The 17,638-nt window shown below is 47.5% G+C and overlaps 1 protein-coding gene across 6 annotated transcripts in view; it reads left to right on the forward strand.

Moving 5' to 3' along the window:
- Positions 1–17,638, forward strand: part of RC3H1 (ring finger and CCCH-type domains 1) — a 655,450-nt gene that overhangs the window by 615,444 nt on the left and 22,368 nt on the right. For all 6 annotated transcript variants that reach the window (XM_069231606.1, XM_069231604.1, XM_069231602.1 and 3 more), the window contains one exon: positions 4,855–4,961. In XM_069231606.1, the coding sequence (XP_069087707.1) occupies positions 4,855–4,961 (107 nt within the window). The remainder of the gene's footprint in view (positions 1–4,854; positions 4,962–17,638) is intronic.

Consider the following 17,638-nt stretch of genomic DNA (forward strand, 5'->3'; position numbering starts at 1 on the left):
ATCAAACTTTTGATTTTATGGGTGGGTATGGTAATATCTTACTTTACATTAAACAAAAAACCTTAGAAATTCAGTGAAAAGAAAAACAAATATTAAAGTGATGTTCTAGTTGAGTGAAAATGTCAGTCCCAGTGCTCTAGGGACATAACCTTTTCCTGCCCTGTAACTGTTGATTTGTGGCTTGATGTGCTGTAGATTTACATACTCTCCTGCCTCCCTGGATGAGAGCTAATACTTTAGATGTTGCCATTTTACCGTAGGTATGTATTCGCAATGCACCTGTGTGCATTTACTCTTCCGCCTTGCTTGCTCCATTTACTATTGACCTCTGTTTTTTAGGGGTGGGGGGTTCGATGATAGGGGTTAACAGAGCCTTTCTCCTAGTGCATTTTGGGCTTTAGAGAGGAGCGCAAGATCTTGTGAGATCAAATACTTTTTTTTTTTTTAAGAGAAACAACTTGTAAATATCTACGCTCAACCGTAGATGGCAGGAGCATTCAGCACATCTGAATATAACGCACTACGAGCTACAAACCGATAGTTACATGGTAAATAACTGTAGGAAGAAGGCTCTACATAGTGCACTAAAAAGTAGTACTCAGTGCAGTCTCTCCAGTGGATCCCAGTTGGCTTGCAGAGACCAAAGTAGATAGGACTAATGCTCTATTTTGTAGTTGTGTGAGCGAGCAGTTTGGCTCCTCAGAGGGCAGTGCTAAGTATTTGTTGTACTCACAGAGGCAATACATGAGACACACCCTCGAAGAATATATCCAAGACCAATTTGTAAAAAACTATACTACTTTTTATTTGATTTTAGAAACAAAGAACTTTGTCATGAAGTAAGTACGGTTTTCAGTGAAAATACTTTTCAATTACAGAAGTAAACAGTGCAATTTTTTAGTTTGGCAGTTTTAACCTATGGAAGGAAAACTATTTTTAGCAAACACGCAGTTATTAACTACTTGCGAGGCCAATCTTGGAGAGTTAAGGTACGTAGTGGGCACAGATCAGAACCACACCATCAGGTCACTCGGCAGCACTGGGGTGGCTGGGTGCAGTAAGGCATCGGGTGCCCAGTGGTTTTCAATGGGGATTGGTTGTCGTGCAAACAGGATGCAGACTCTGGAAAGTGAGCTAGTCAGAAACAACAAACAAGTAGGTCACAAACATGGGGTGCTCAGGGATGTAGGTGCACTTTTGGTCCTCTTCTCAAAGGCCCAGGGGAGACAGATGCAGGGGTGTCCTTTGGTGTTGGGTTTCAGTGTCCTGGATCACTCGCTGTTAGGGGATCCTGTGTGTTGAGACTGCAGGTGTCGTCATGGAGTCCAGGAGAGGTGAAACCACTGTGGACTCAAGCTCAGGGTTGCTGGAGGACATATCTGACACCAGTGAACCACCTCAGATCGGGTCGTAGGCGACAGTTGCAGTGGTTGCTGGAGGTGTTGGGTTTTCTCTTGCCAAAAGGTCGCAGGAGAGGCGGCCTACGTGCAGAGGCTGCAGGCGACTTCAGGGAGTCCAAGAGGGGTGAAACCACTATGGACTCTGAGGAGCTAGGGAATCTTGTTGGCACTAGTGGTCCACTACAGCTCGGGTTGGTGACGGCAGGTGCAGAGCCATTTCCTGGGATATTATTGGAGAGCAGGTCCACTGCTCACAGGAGTCTTGAGTCTTTATTGAAAGCAGAAACTCCTCCTGGCCTTCTGAAGACTCAGCTGCAGGAAGACTCGACTTTGGGAAGAGTTGGTGAAGGGTAGCAGACAGGGCAGTGGAGTTGATACCAGGTGCTTCTTTTCCTCTTCTGCAGGTGCGACTCTCCTGTGTCCTTTTCTTCTTCGGTTGCCAGGATCTGAGTTCTAGGGTTCAGGGGGGCCAGCTAATAACTCAATTTACAGGCATTACAGGGAGTGTCAGGTGGTAGCCAATAGGCTGACCATCTTTACACACTTTCTATGACCACTTCATTTGGGAGATGGGCATATCCCTGACCCTAGTGGCCTAATTCCTTCCAAGCCAAGATGGAGGAATTTAAAAAGTGATGTCCATTTCAGCTCGTCCACCATAGAGGTGGGACTGGCATGAAGTGGGCACACCTCCTAATCTGCCAAATTTTCCCGCCTGTCATGCTGCCAAAAGTGGGGTGAGGACAGGGGGGGGTCGATCATCTCCGCCATTTGGAGAGACCTGGATCGCATTACAAAGGTGGCTAGGCCTTGGAAGCTTCCTGACCTGGAATGTCCATCCTGCCTGGAGGAGATGTCAACACCCCCACCGAATGCAGGCTTTTGTCTCTAGACACCGAGAGTGCTGGCTCTCACCTTGGGGGTCCAGAAATGCATCAGTGGTGGATAAACGGGTCAGGACTAGTCAAATCAACACAGTAGTTGGTTGGTTTTCAGGGGGCACCTCTAAGGTGCCCTCTGTGCATTTATTAATTAATCTATCACTGGGATCAGTGAGGGTTTATTATTCTGAGATGTTTGATATCAGACATCCCTGGGTTCAGAGAAGCCATCATGTAGCTCAGAAACCCATAGTGTGACCAGTGTCCCGTACATGTACTTAAAATGGCTTTTCAATTCACTTATGTTGAAATCATATCAGATAGGGGGCAAAAAGTGGGGGCTAACCGTGCCAAAAAGGGTGCTTTCCTACAGTACCATTTATCTTCACAGTTTTGTGTTAACTGCTTAATGCACAGTATGCTTCCCCATCGAGTGGGATAGTAACCAACATCTTTTTTTCAAGTCAATACATCCATTTGAATTTGCAAGCTGGGTTCTGTGTGGTTGAGTCACAAGGTAATCACCCTTTTGAATCATCCTTAATACACCTTGGTCCAAATCCAACCTTGTTTTACTTAACTATTTCAGCAAACACATGATGCTAGTCACAAGCCTTATGCTAAGTAACCTGATTAGTGGCAACATTTTAACCTGTAAAAGATATTGGTTAGCTAAACTTTCTCTCATACACACACTCATTCAGATTCTTCAAACCCCTACAAAACCTTCCCCCACTCCATTTCCCTCTTTTCCGCAATTTTTGAACTTCATGGCAGCAATGTGAAATGTGATAGTTTAATCTTTATGGAAGTTTTCACTCATGCCAAGAAATATACACCGAAGACAAACATGATTTGTTTCAAACAAACATACAATACGTCAGTTTGTTCTGATATGAGTTAGGTTGGATTGATAAATGTTGGGTTGATGTTTTACAAGTTTGACCGGTATCGATGTCACAAGTCTCGTCATGAAAGTGTGTCTTTGAAGTATAGTCTGGGGATTCACAGCCAGGTCTTGACGAGCAAAAAGTCTAGACTGAAACTGCTGTGAGCATGTGGGCCACCTGAGCTCACAAGTACTTGAGAATCTTTCGAATCCTATTTTACCATCAGAGTTGTTATACTGACAGTCTGTTAAAGTGTTTGCTGTGCAGCAAAGTACAAAGGCAGATTCCCATTGTCCGTCTGTTTTTCTAAAAGTACACTCTAGTTTTAAGCGGTCGTTCTCAGAAACTGCACTTTATACTAGGTAGCTAGGCAAACGTTTGATCCCGACTCTCTTCCTCAAAGTTACAAGTATCCTATCATGACGTTTACAGTATGGCATCACCTTTGATTCTTTGGGAGAGGGATTGTACAAGGTTAACATCAATATCTAGCACACAAATGGCATAAGTAAGAATTGACAGTGCTTAGAGACATTGGACTTGCAACACAGCAAGTAGAGAAGAGCCTAAGCAGTTAGACTTTGACAGCTGTTGAGTTTCAAGTGCTACCTTGGAGCTTAACATTGAAATACAAAGCTAACAACAGAGTAATGATCTTACAGCACATTTAAACTGTACAGGAACAAACACAACTATCGCCAAACAAAGATAAACGCTGAAAGGAACAGGCTGTGCAATGAGAACTGAGACGGGGACCAAAGTATGGAGACTTGCAGAGCGTGCATCTTGCTTATTAAATAGAGCAAGTACAGGGAGAGAATCACTACATCTGATTATAAAGTTTGAGGATGCAAATAGCCATTTTTATTGCATAAGGGCAACTTGAGAAATGTTTAGCTTACGAAACATGTCACATGGGCCATGGTGCAAGGTCAAGAATTGAATAGCAGAAGGCAAAAGCTAGGATAGCAAGGTTGACCAGCAAGCCTAAAGTCCATGTCCTTTTGGATTAGAGTGTGGTTGAATGCCAAGGCTAACCTATATCCAGTGTGAATCCAATAGACCATGATACCCAGGGACGGGTGAGTCATACTAAGAAGGGTCAGAGTATGATTTATCTTGAGAGGCTATGAAAGTGCATAGAAGGAATTACCAAGGTAGACTTAGTTGCCCAGGGAAAGGGCACTAGTCAGGAGGCCCAAGCGTGCCTTCAGTATGGCAGCTAGCTGTTACCATGTCCTTATTTGAAGTAAAGTTATTTATGCTTTTCAAAGAATACAAAGGCATCCGTGTTCTCCCAAGCTTACCAGGTGACTGTTTCCCTGAATGTAGGGTAGCTCGACGCTGAATGTAGGGCAGGGAATGTCAGAATTATGGTTCATTGGCAGAGCTGAGATTGTAATTATTATTGTAATGCTCACATTTGATGGTTTGAGATGCATTTGCTTAGCTGTGAATGTGTCAGTCCTGGAATATCAAGCTCCTACCATTTTGGGATTGGCAGAACCATGAAGAGGGCTGATTAAGAAATAATACCTTTTGAGTTCATATGCATTTGAGGATATTTCAGTCAGCATTGTGCCAATTCTTTGAGTTTTTGGGAATGTCTAGGCTGTCACTTTAAAATGATGTTTGTAAAGTAATAGAAGGGTCAAACAATACTAATTTCCTGTTTTATTGCAGGAAAACCAGCCTCATGAAATGAAAAATAAAATGGGCAAGCAGGCTGAGAACGGTCAACTGGAGCCACAAATCAAAGCCCCCAACGAGGATCGTGCATTAACATTCAGGTATCTGCTTTATCAACTCTATGATTTCTGAGAGTCCTTCTCACTAACCTTTCAATCCTCTAGCTTTTTTACCACTAATTGTGGTTTGGTTTCCTTCCGACAATGAATGCGATTGTGAAAGCTCCTAATCAGATTTTGCTTTGAGGCATTGCATTGCAACCATTTTGCTATGTTGTCTGCACGTGGCCAAATTAATGACTGACCAGAATGGTTCACCATGAGTTTCTCATGGGATGCATATGATTTCATTTATACTGAACAGTTATACAATTTGCATAAAAAAGGGATTTTAGAATGTTACTGTGGTGCAGAAACACTTTCCTGGGCAGTTGCTCCACTGCCCATGTCCGTTATCTCTGTTGGAGGAAGCCTACTAAGGATCATAATTTAACTAAAGGCTGCAGTACCGATCATATGCATAGCAGTTACAGTTGTGTATTGCATTTAATCTTTTCATAGCAAGTTGTGGCTAAAGTTTCCTTTTTATTGAACTGTTCATGGCTTCAGACGCTTACTGTGAGCCATCTTTATCTTTTGCCCCCTCTTGGGGATACAACCCCATGCACATCCCATCTATAGATGGCAAGGAATCAAAGCATTGCATTTTAAAACACAGTAAAACATTTTCCTATTCAGAGCCTTGTGTTAAATTTAGGGACCCATAAATGTTGTGGTGAGAACAGTTTAAATTTTCTTTAATTTGCTGTGTTTTTAGATTCTGTTAGACTAAATGTAGTCTGTTTTGCATGTTTTTTCCTCTTTAGATCTTTGTGTCGCATGTTGCAGTGTATTCACTGGTATTTTGTCTTTCACGTAATCACATGATTTAAGTATTCCTCATTGTTAGATTGGGAATCTTTTAGAGAAATGTCAAATCAGCATTCACGTAACGCATTTCTTTACATATAGTATCTAGTTCAAGTCTACCCACCTTGGAAATGCAGATGAGGCTCTGAACTGCCCTTCCCCCTGAGGCTTCTATAGCTCATATTTTCCCTTGTATGACTAGTGGCAGAAAATCCTCCAGAGCTGAAAATGAATGTTTGTGGCATGGGCAGTTATAGTTTCACATGCTCTGCATTCTTCCACCATCTAGTATTGGGCTGTGATGTGTACAACTTGTTTGTCTTTGAATAAAGTCTTGTTTAGTCACAGGATCTAGTGACTCCACTGTTTAGTGGTATTGTGCATGGGCATTGGCTCCATTGTTAGATTGTTTTTGCTCCGCTTTCTGGTTTAGACGTATTGTCATGCTCTCCGGTTCAAAGTTGTATCATGTGTAGGAAACTACTTTTTGCTTGATACTTAATGTTAACTTGACTGTGTGCATGCTGGTTTCTCTAAAACTGTGCCATTGTTTCACAGTTGGCACACCTCTGGCACACAGATAAGTCCCTTTTAAAAGGTACCAGTGGTGCCAAAGGCCCTGTTGCCAGAGAGGGACTCTAAGGGCTCAGCAGATACTATGCCACCCTAAGGAACTCCTCACCAAACACATGCACACTACCATTGCAGAGAGTGTGTTTCAGTGGGGAGAAAAGGTAAAAGTCGACATGGCATCCCTCCCTGGGTGCCATGCCCACAAACCACTGCCTGTGACATAGGTAAGTCACCCCTCTAGCAGGCCTTACCACCCTGAGTCAGGTTGCACTATACCACAGGTGAGGGCATAGCTGCATGAACAATATGCACCTACAGTGTCTAAGTCCATTCTTAGACATTGTAAGTGCACTGTGGCCATATAGAGTACCTGGATTGGGTGTTTTTCATTACAAACTCCACAGCTCCGTGATGGCTTCACTGAAGACTGAGAAGTTTGGTATCAAACTTCTCGGCTCAGTCAACCCACACTGATGTCAGTGTTCGATTTATTGAAAAATGCGCACAGAGGGCATCTTGGAGCTGCCCCCTGTATTTCACCCAACCCTCTAGTGTAGGGCTGACTGGTCTGTGCCAGCCTGCCGCTACCAGACAAGTTCCTGACCCCATGGGTGAGAGTCTTTGTGCTCTCTGGGGTCAGGAACAAAGCCTGCTCTGGTTGGAGGGTCTTCACACCTCCCCCTGCAGGAACTTCAACACTTGACGGTGAGCCTAAAAGGCTCCTGCCTCCTGTTACACTGCCCCAGGGCACTCCAGCTAGTGGAGATGCCCGCTTCCCGGACCAGGCCCTACATTTGGCGACCGGTCTGGCTGGGACTACCCCTAGGGTGCCCAGAGCTGAGGTAAACTCCTCCTGGCAGAATCCTCCACCTTGCTTTGGAATGTGTTAGCCAATAGGGTTAGGAATGTGCCCCCTCCCCAAAAGGAGTGGGCACAGGAAGAGTGCAGCCACCTTCAGGGACAGTAGCCATTCTGTACTGGCCTCTGACCTCTGTAACGCCCCCAAATCTAGTATTTAGGGGCACCCCTGAACCTTGCTCTCCAGATTCCTGGCAACCTAACAAGAAGGACTGAAGAACCGTACCAGCAGAGAAGACTCCAGACAACTGACTTGGCCCAACCCCTACCGGCCTGTCTGCCACTTTGAGAATCCTGCTACAAGAAGACAACCAGTCCTGCAGGACCAGCAACCTCTACAAACTCTACCCAAGGACCAAGATCCCAGTGAACATAGTCAAAACACAGTGACAGCAGGCAAAAAGTGGGGGTAGCCATGCCAAAAAGAGGGTATTTTCCTACAAATATCACCAACTCTTGCCTTAACTCTGCGCTGGATGCAGCAGACACAGCCAGCAAACAAACATGCATGGGCACCATACTCAAAAGGCACGCCTGGCTGAAGGTCTCATGCTTAAAATCAGAGGTGCCGGCATTGGTCATCAATATGCATTTCATGGGTCATGCCCTTTTCGGATAGGAGGTCGACAAAGTGCTGCAACAAATCAAAAAGAATGACACTGCAAAGGCAATGGGGGCACTGCAATTCATAGCGAGGAGATGAGGCAAATGGTTGAAATTAAGTCTTTATTGCAGGTTGGACAACTAAACGCTCCTGCTGGGCTCCAATAGCCACACAGTAATGCTTAATAAAGGGGTGTGGTGTAGTCCATGTAGTAGCCTTTTGCTATTGGTGTGTTTCCCAAGAGGGCCATAATAGCTCCCGTATTTATATGTGCCCTGGGTACAGAATTCAGTGTTTGCTACAGTGTAACATTTATAATGTATACTCCTAAACATAGATTCCTCCCATTTAGAATACTCCCAGGTGCCAAACTGGATGCTGGGAAATTTTCCAACAATGTTCCTCTGTGCTGCGTGGCTCCATGGTGACTTTGTTCTGCCCTGGCATTTAGGTGCCATCCCTGCATGATGATGTCAGTTCCTTTCTTTCCTTGTACTTCAACATAGAGCTAGAATTCTGCTATCAACTTAATTTGTCTTCTGGGAGCTTCAAACGTTTACAGCAGTGTGCTAGAGAATTTGCACAGCATAAATGTATTTGTGTTTGGTAGGGTCCGACTCTCCAGGAATCGGATCACGATCATGGATCCTCACGTCTGTGGCTCCTGGGCTCTGGTCACATGTCAGTCTTGTCACAAGTATGCGTTATGGCATCTGAACATGGTCTGAGAGGCGAAGCTCTAAGTAACTGATAGAGAATTCTACTTGCAGATTCTTTACCTTTTGAATTTCCCCCAGGCGTCCGTCTGGATCCGGAGATTATTCTCTAGCAGTACCCTTGCACATGGTTAGGTGGCATCGACCAGCTCCACATCAGTCATGGGCCGCAACAGATATGATGTCACGGGCATATATAGGCGCAGACCCCAACATGCTGACTTCAGTTTTTTTTCTTTCTGCGCCAGCTAGCTCTGATCCAAAGCGAGCTACCCCAAAGTTGTGTTCAAAGTGTCGGGCTATGCTTCTGAAGACATTGAGGGTGCGGTCCCTGAAGCTGATGGCTACCTGACACTTGACTTCAGTGTAAGTCATGAACCTGATCGAAAGGAAGGTCCCAGAGTCCCCCCTCGTCGCCGTCCCACTCTAAGTCTTCGGGTCGATAGGCTCAGTCGAGTCACAAGAAGAAGTCGAAGAAAGCGCAACGTTCTTTGACTTCACCCCGTCGGTCGGATGCCAAGACGAGGGAGGAGGAGTGTTGTTCTAGGCCTCCATCTGCGCTGCCTGCGTCTGGGTCAGCTCCGCACCTCCTATAGTTTAGGCAGTCCTACACCGCTGGAGCACCTTGGGACCCTGTGGAGTGGGAAGGGGCTCCTTCGAGGTCTGCACCTTTGGCTCCTAAGGGCACCCAGGAACCCAGTCATGGATCCGAATCCGCGCCGGTCATACCACTTCGACCTTCTCCGCCGCCGGTTCCAACATCAAGGCTCTCTGCGCCACTTGTGCCACTGACTGGCACTGCCCCACTCATTGCTGACACCAGCACTGAGCCAGATGGGTGTCGTACAATGCTGTTGGAAAGTGCCCTCTTTCTTGGCATGGTTACCCCCATTTTCTACCTGTTGTCAGTGTGTTTGACTGTGTTCCCTGGGATCCTGCTAACCAGAACCCCAGTGTTTATGCTCTCTCCCTCCTAACTTGGTAACTGTACTTTTTCTTCCCACAATTGGCATACTGGTCCCCCCCCATATAAGTCCCTAGTATATGGTACACAGGGCATTGGGGTACCAGTGTATCCCTATGGGCTGCAGCAGTTACTCTGCCACCCATAAGCAGCCCATGCAAAGGGTTCTGCAGGCCTGCCATTGCAGTCTGCGTGAAACAGGTGCACACCCCAATGGTAGGCCCTCTCAGCCCAGAGGGCAGAGCCCAGGTACCTGGGTGTGAGTGCACCCCTGCACTAGCAGAGGTGCCCTCCAAACTACAGGCCCATTTTCCTGGACTTTGTGAGTGCAGGAACGCCATTTTGTGTGTGTACTGGACATAGGTCACTACCCATGTCCAGCTACATAATGGTAACTCCGAACCTTGGCATGTTTGGTATCAAACATGTCGGAATCATACCCCCATACTGTTGCAAGTATTGGAAGTCTCTGCCTGCCTGCCACTTCCAGACTAGTTTCTGGCCACATGGGGTGAGTGCCTTTGTGCACTCTGTGACCAGGAACAAAGTCTGTCCTGGGTGGAGGTGCGTCACACCTCCCCCTGCAGGAACTGTAACACCTGGCGGTGAGCCTCAAAGGCTCAAGTCTGGTATTACAACGCCCCAGGGCACTCCAGCTAGTGGAGATGCCCACCCCCCTGACACAGCCCCCACTTTTGGCGGCAAGTCCAGAGGACGTAATGAGAAAAACAAGGAGTCCTCCTCCAGCCAGGACAGCCCCTAAGGTGTCCAAAGCTGAGGTGACCCCTCCTTAGAAAATCCTCCATCTTGGCATGGAGGATTTAGCCCAATAGGATTAGGGATGTGCCCCCCCTCCCCAATGGGGGGAGGCACAAGGAGAATGTAGCCACCCTCAGGGACAGTAGCCATTGGCTACTGCCCTCCAGCCCTAAACACACCCCTAAATCTAATATTTAGGGGCGAACCTGAACCCAGGAAATCAGATTCCTGCCCGGTAACAACCCAACGCTTGGAAGAAGCACTGCACCCGCAGCCCCCAGGCCCACGAGAAACCAACTACCGGTGCAGGAGTGACCTGCAGGAGGCCCTCATCTTTGCCCAGTCGGTGGCTGGCCTGAGAAGCCCCTCTGTGCCCTGCCTGCATCACCAGAGTGACCCCAGAGTCCCTCCATTGATTCCAATACAAAACCCGGCGCCTTGTTTGCACACTGCACCCGGCCCCCCCCCGGTCTGCTTGACGAGGACGCAGGTACTTACCTGCTAGCAGACTGGAACCAGAGCACCCCTAGTCTTCATAGGCGCTTATTTTATTTGGGCTCCTCTTTGATCTCTGCACATGACCGGCCCTGTGTTGCTGAGTGTTTGGGGCTCACTTGAACCTCCAACGGTGGGCTGCCCATGCCCCGAAGACTGAACTTGTAAGTGCTTTACTTACCTGACAAACTAACCTTTACTTACCTCCCCCAGGAACTGTTGAATTTTGCAGTGTCCACTTTTAAAATAGCTTATTGCTGTTTTATGCTAAACTGTGTACATTACTGTTTTGATTCAGAGTTCTTATATTTACCTATGCCAAGTACCTTACAATATATGTACTTACTTGAAATCTGAATCTTGTGGTTCTAAAATAAAGAAAATAATATTTTACTATATAAAAACCCATTGGCCTGGAGTTAAATCTTTGAGTGTGTGTTCCCATGTGTTGCCTGTGTGTGTACAACAAATGCTTAACTCTACCCTCTGATAAGCCTAACTGCTCGACCACACTACCACAAATAGAGCATTAGTATTATCTATTATTGCTACTACCAACCTCTAAGAGGAACCCCTGGACTCTCTGCACCCTATCTCTCACTTTGAGATAGTATATACAGAGCCAACTTCCTACACTTAGGGATGCTTGGTATCAAACATCTCATATTAATAATCCCTCACTGATTCTAGTGCTGGATTTATTAATGCATGCATCCAGAGGTCACCTCATAGGTGCCCACTGAAAAACCTACCAACTGCTGGTGAGCTCACTGACTGGTTCTGGCCAGCCTGCCACCAACAGGCGAGAGTCTGGCCTCGCATGGGGACAACCTCCTCTCTCACGAGGTCAAAAACAAAAGCCTATCTGGTATGGGGTGTTACCCACCCCTCCCCACAGGACTGCCTGCATTTCAAGGCAGGAGCTTCAAAGAACCTCACCACCTTTGGTATGCAGATCTGGCCTTCCTCAGAGGAAGTTGCTAATCCCCCTGTCTTAAGACATAATTTGCACCTGGTCAGGTGGGGAAATTAGCTATGCAGGAGGTGTCACACTTCCAGACTGTAAACACCCCTAGGGTGGCCAGCCTGAAGTGAACACCCCTTTAGAAATTCCTCTATCTTGCATGTGGTGTAATTTAGGAACTCTGGTTAGGTTGATGCCCACTCCCCACAGGAAGTGGTCCTCTAGTGGATATAGTGACCCCAGAGTTAAGTAGCCCATTGGCGACTACCCTGAACTCCCCTTGATGCCCCCTAAATTGCATATTTAGGGGACTCTCTGGTACCACATCCCCAGATCTTCACTGGACTCCAAAGGAGTGAACAAGACGACTGCTGGACCCAAGAACCGTGGAACACAACTGACTTGGCACCAATCTTGCAGGCCTGCCTTCCGCACCCGACCCTCGATGAGCAACTGATCTGTCCTGCCACTGCATCCTTCAAGAAACTGGTAGAGCTTCCAGTGCTTCAGCAATCGCCAGGCAGACCTTCCTTAGAGTAGAGGAGCTGCACCCCTGCATCCGCAGGCCCCCTAGAAAGAATGTCAAAACCCTGACGCCGAACATCACCATTGCACCGAGCCGCATAGCCCATGTTGAAGTGGGCCAACAGGGTCAATTTGGTCCTCAGGTTCTCCAGAAGAGAAGCCCACCATGTGCTCGCCCACTGTGGACTTCACAATGGCATCTACAGACTGTTTTTACAGACCCACCTGCAACTGTGAGTGATCAGGAAACAGAACCTGACACCCTAGGACACCTCTGCACCCGCCCACCCCAGACCCAGAAGAGGAGAACCAAGGGTGGCCCAACGTCTCCCCACCTCACAAGACCTGAGCCTATTTGTTGGCTGGGTCGAACTGGACCCCAGTCCATATCTGCGGTGTTTCTCTGCAGGCCCCCCTGTAACCATGAGGAACTCCAGTGCTGGACCCGGCACCAGAAGACACCCGTGCCCTACAGCCCGAGGAGGAGTGGACTGTGGTTGTCCCCGCATGACAGAGGACCTCAGTGGTCGAGCCCCCTTGTGTGTTGCCCTGGGCTGTCCTTCCAGTCCATCCCTTCAGCGACTTACCGGACCGATCCCCCTAGACTTGAATGGGACGCCCAAAGCCATAACACACCTCTGCACCCTGACGCACCAGAGCTCCCCAAGGTGACCTGTTGGTGTGGCCTTCGACCTGTTCCATAACCCCCTTAAGTTCAGGAGATTGGTCCAGTAAGTTGTTGTACTCTACCTGGATTGATGTCTTTTACTCCATAAGATTGCATTACAGCTTCCTGAAAATGCACTGTCTACTTTTGAAAGCAATAAAAATACATAACTCAAAGTGCTCACCTGATTCCTGTGATCTTAGTATCTAAATGTATATAAAAGTATGGAGTATTTTTATAAATTTGTGTCGGATTTCTTTGAGTGTGTCTCACTCCCCGAGTGTGTTCCTTACATGCTTAGCACTACTCTCTGATATGACTAACTGCTTGACCACACCACCCAAAATAGAGCATTTGGGATGTAATTTGGGCCTGTGTGATACCTCTGGGGATTGCTTGAACTCTTTGCACACTGTACCTCATTTTGGTCCACTATATAAGAAGCTGGCTTCCTACTTTTCCACAGTCCCCTTCCAGTATGCTCCAATGGGATTTGAATTTGGTTGTGACATTCCTGATGTGCACTCTTTTTAAGCCTCTCCACAATTGTCCTCTCAGGCTTCTTACTCTAAAAAGTGTTCTTACTGGCCATTACATCTACCTGCAGAGCGGGAGCTGCAGGCATTGTCATGTAAGCCATCCTACCTTTCCATCTATCCCGTCAAAAAGGGGTGCTTCGCAGTAGGGCCTTCTTTCTATCAAAAGTGGTTACACCCTTTCAGGTAGGCCAGTCTGTCACCTTGCCTACTTTTTACGCACCCCCACATCCTTCTAAGAAAGAGGAGAGACTCCACTGCCTGGACCCAAAAAAAGCATTGGCGTTCTACCTTGATTGTACAAAAGAGTTCCGGGGAGATGATCAACTCTGTCTGTTATGTCATTGCGAAGAACGGAGAGCAGTGCAGAAACTGACCATCTCCTGATGGGTTGCACACTGTATTAAGATCTGCTACGCATTGGCCAAGAAGCAAGCACCTGAAGGGTTGTGTGTTCATTCTACCAGATCAGCAGCTGCTACCACTGCGTTAGCACACAGAGTTCCAGTCCTTGATATCTGCCAGGTGGCAACGTGGGCATCCTTGCACAAGTTCACCAAACACTGCTGCCTGGACAAGGTCCATAGGAGCGGGTACTTTGCCTATTCAGTCCTGCAGGACTTTCTAGTTTGATCTTGCTTCGCAAACCCACCTCCAGGGTTGGTATTGCTTTGGTATCTATTCAAAAGAATTCTCTGTCGGATGAAAAACGTACTTACCTTTGGTAACGCTTTATATGGTAGAGACGTATTCTAGTTGCAGATTCCTTACTGATCCACCCCCCACCCCACTCCCCCCAATGCAAAGTGATTTCTAGGGACAGGGACTGCCCTTTCAGTGCCTTTGTTTTGACGCACCAGTGTTCTTCATGGCTTTGCACATTTGGTGTGGAAAGTCATGGCAAGAGACTGACGTCAGCACACCAGGGTGGGGGTGTATGTGGGACCCACAACGTCCTATCTTTCGTGGACAACGACGGATGAGGAGCTGATCAACGCCACCTAACAGCATGCATGGGTACTGCTCAAGAAGAATCTCCAGATCCAGACTGACGCCTATGGGAAATTCAAAAGTTAAGAACCTGCAACTAGAATGTCTTGACCAGATAAGGCATTACCCAAGCTAAGTAACTTGTTCCCCCAAACATGAGAGGAGGTCACAATCAAAGTACGTGTCCCAATCCAAGTCATGGTGCTGCTTGTGGTCCTGGTTATGAGGCTGTTGACATGAAAAAAATAAACTTCCAATCCTCTGGTAAGATCAAGTTTAACAGGCGTCATAAGCGCAGTTAAGCTTAGTGGACTCCAAATAATCCCCCTCGCCCAGTCCTGCTCCTAACTCCAGCATGAGGGCATTAAGCTAAGGATCTCCTCTCTTCAATCCTGTCCTGCAACTGCTCCCGATGTGCCTCGCATTCCATGTGCCATTGACAACTACAGCAGCTTTCAAAGAGGCCATGTGGCAGATAATTCAGACACTTCCCGCTGATGTGACTTTGGGTGCCACAGAGCCACAGGGACCAACATTTCGATTTTCCTGGTAGGCCTTCCCCAGACTTCTACTAACTCTGACCCGTATCAATACTGTTCAGACCTCCACACTGGCCATTAGGTTGATTCTGGTTCCTTCTGTGCAGGCGCTGAGACAGACTGTCTGTGCTCGTCGCAGATCTGGGGCAGATATCAGTTTCTGACCCAGAAGTGATATCTGATTCCTCCATGCCTGTGTCTTCCTACACGATTACAGAAGCACAGTAAATTATTTTTCAACCTCATCCTTTGCCTCAACTCCAGTTTTACCAGTGTCTTGATGCACTCTGGTTCTGATTTTGATGTAGTTCAGTGCATACATACTGGTCTTTATGTTGCTAATTCTGATTAGGTTGGTAATTTATCTCCCCCCCTCCCCTCCATTATACCTATGATGGCTGATATTTGGACCTGCAAAATGCTAGTGGTGGGGTAGAAATGTCCCCTGAGGCAGAGCTGGACTCTCCACTGGGGTCTCAGTGGTAGAACGTGCCCCTTTTGCAGTAGTGGTATGAAGACAAACAAAGGTGAGTTTACTAACTGGAATTCTCTAGTCTGGGGTAAATTTAACTGAACTCATCTTGCTATTCAGTTATGCCTAAAGTGACACTTTGGTGATATGGGCTAATCCATGTTCTGCCCCTCCAGTTAGCTTACCTGTAGATAGGGGTAATTGACCCCTATTCCCCACCACCCACACTAAGTGGATCCCGATTTCCAGAGTAGATACCCTACACCTGAAAAGCCTGGTACTTCAGTCTTCAGCTTGTAAGTTCAGCCTGTGTTTCTTTTCTGTCCACTTGTAGATAGATAGATGAAACAGATTGGCAATTTCAGAATTAAATTGTTCTCCTCAGCCAACTTGGTCTTCAGTTCTCTCAGTGCAGTATGCCTTTTGGGTAGGTAGATCATGCTTTATGAAACATAGCCCGCAAGATCCTGCTGGCTGTCTCGGATGACCTCAGGACCTCTTCCCCCAGATGATACAGAATGGCAAAGATGCCCCAGGTATGGTCTGAGTGTAAGGCTGGACACCACAGGCTGCATATGAAGAGCTATTAACTGCAAAATAATGCTTTCAATTTGCCGACGGAAGAGGTTGATGTCATTGTTCAAGCCAGACACCCTTCTGTGTTGTCCATCTGTGGTGGGCGCATAGAGAAATGTATTTTTTGATGGATACAACTACCTGTGGATTCCTCACTCATTGAATTTTCCCCCTGCGCCAGCTTCCAACGGAAATTTTCTTCCTAGCTTCTGCACGTCGACGAGGACGTCACAATTGCCCACGCGACGCCGTCTGACGTCATACAGGCAATAAGAGGTCCTCGCCGACGTCAGTTCCCTTTTTTCTGTGCCTTCAAACGACGGTTATTCTTCGAGGGAGCTACTGTTTCTACTCTGCGTAGTTACAGTTACTGTTTCTTTCTTCGAGATGTCTCAGCGAAAGTCGGGATTTAAGCCCTGCAGGGAGTGCGGAGGCAAGATGTCGGTGACAGACCCACATGTAGACTGCTTGTGGTGTCTCGGCTCCGACCACGACGTGGAGAAATGTGACTCTTGTCAACGTATGAACCCAAAGGCGTTGAAGGAGCGCGAGGCGAAACTCTTTTTGGCAAAATCCAAAAAGAAGGAGAAGCGGCATTGGCGCTGATCATCATCGCCTAAGTCCCACCGGCGTCACCGTGACTCCCGGCGCAGTCGTGAATCCCGCATCACTGACTTCGCCTACGACTCCACCATCTGTTTTCGAAGTTCCTCAACATCAGGAGTTCTCACCTGCTTCTCAGACGCCAGGGCTGCGCCGTTGTCACCTCGAGCTCAGGCTCCGCAGTATCTGGCTTTCCCGGCTCCAGGTGCTGACAGTTCTGCATTTCTAAATGCGATGTTTGCCATTTTCCAACAAATGGCTCCAGGTGGTGGACCGGCTGGTCCTTCGGGGCCATTGGCCTTTAATATGGGTGCTCCGGCTCCTTTACGTCTGGCACCTTTCATGCCCTTCCTTCCTTTGGGAGGTGCTGGTTTGGCGCCGGTTCCTTTGGCGTTGACTTCACAGCCTGCGACGCCGAGTAGATCTGCTGTTCTGGCGCGGGAGAGTTCTTCTCCTGTTCATCCTTTGCCTCGGTCGGCGCCGAAGAAGACCACAGTGCCGATAGATCCGGCGTCAGATGGATCGGAGAATCGGCGTCCGGCATCGACGTTGGCTGACGCCCTGTTGATGCCGAGGATTGAAGCCAGACTTCATTCAAGGAGGCTAGCTCTTCGCCTCCTTGAGGAGCAAGAGTATCGGAAGCAGGCCCTGGAGGAGGGGGAGACTGAAGAACCTCTGGGAGATCTCCAGGGTTTGGATACGGCAAGTGGTTTATACACCTCTCCAGAGTGGGACTTCACATCTCCTGGAGAATATACAGAGGAGGCTGCTTCTTTCCACTCTGTGATAAGAAAAGCAGCTGACTTTTTGGACCTTCCTTTGCTGGTGTCTGAATCTAAACCCAATATATTGACGGAGGTGTTACATCCTGCTTCGACAGTTGCAGAGCCACTTCTGCCATTTAATGAGGCTCTGCTGGACCCAATTTTAGAGATCTGGAAAAAGCCGGTGTCCTCTTCGGCTGTTAATAGGACAGTGGCACGCAGATATCGTGTGGCTCCTGCGGATACAGGCTTTTTGTCTAGGCAC

Source organism: Pleurodeles waltl, chromosome 4_2, assembly GCF_031143425.1.
Source record: "Pleurodeles waltl isolate 20211129_DDA chromosome 4_2, aPleWal1.hap1.20221129, whole genome shotgun sequence".
Lineage (NCBI taxonomy): Eukaryota > Metazoa > Chordata > Amphibia > Caudata > Salamandridae > Pleurodeles > Pleurodeles waltl.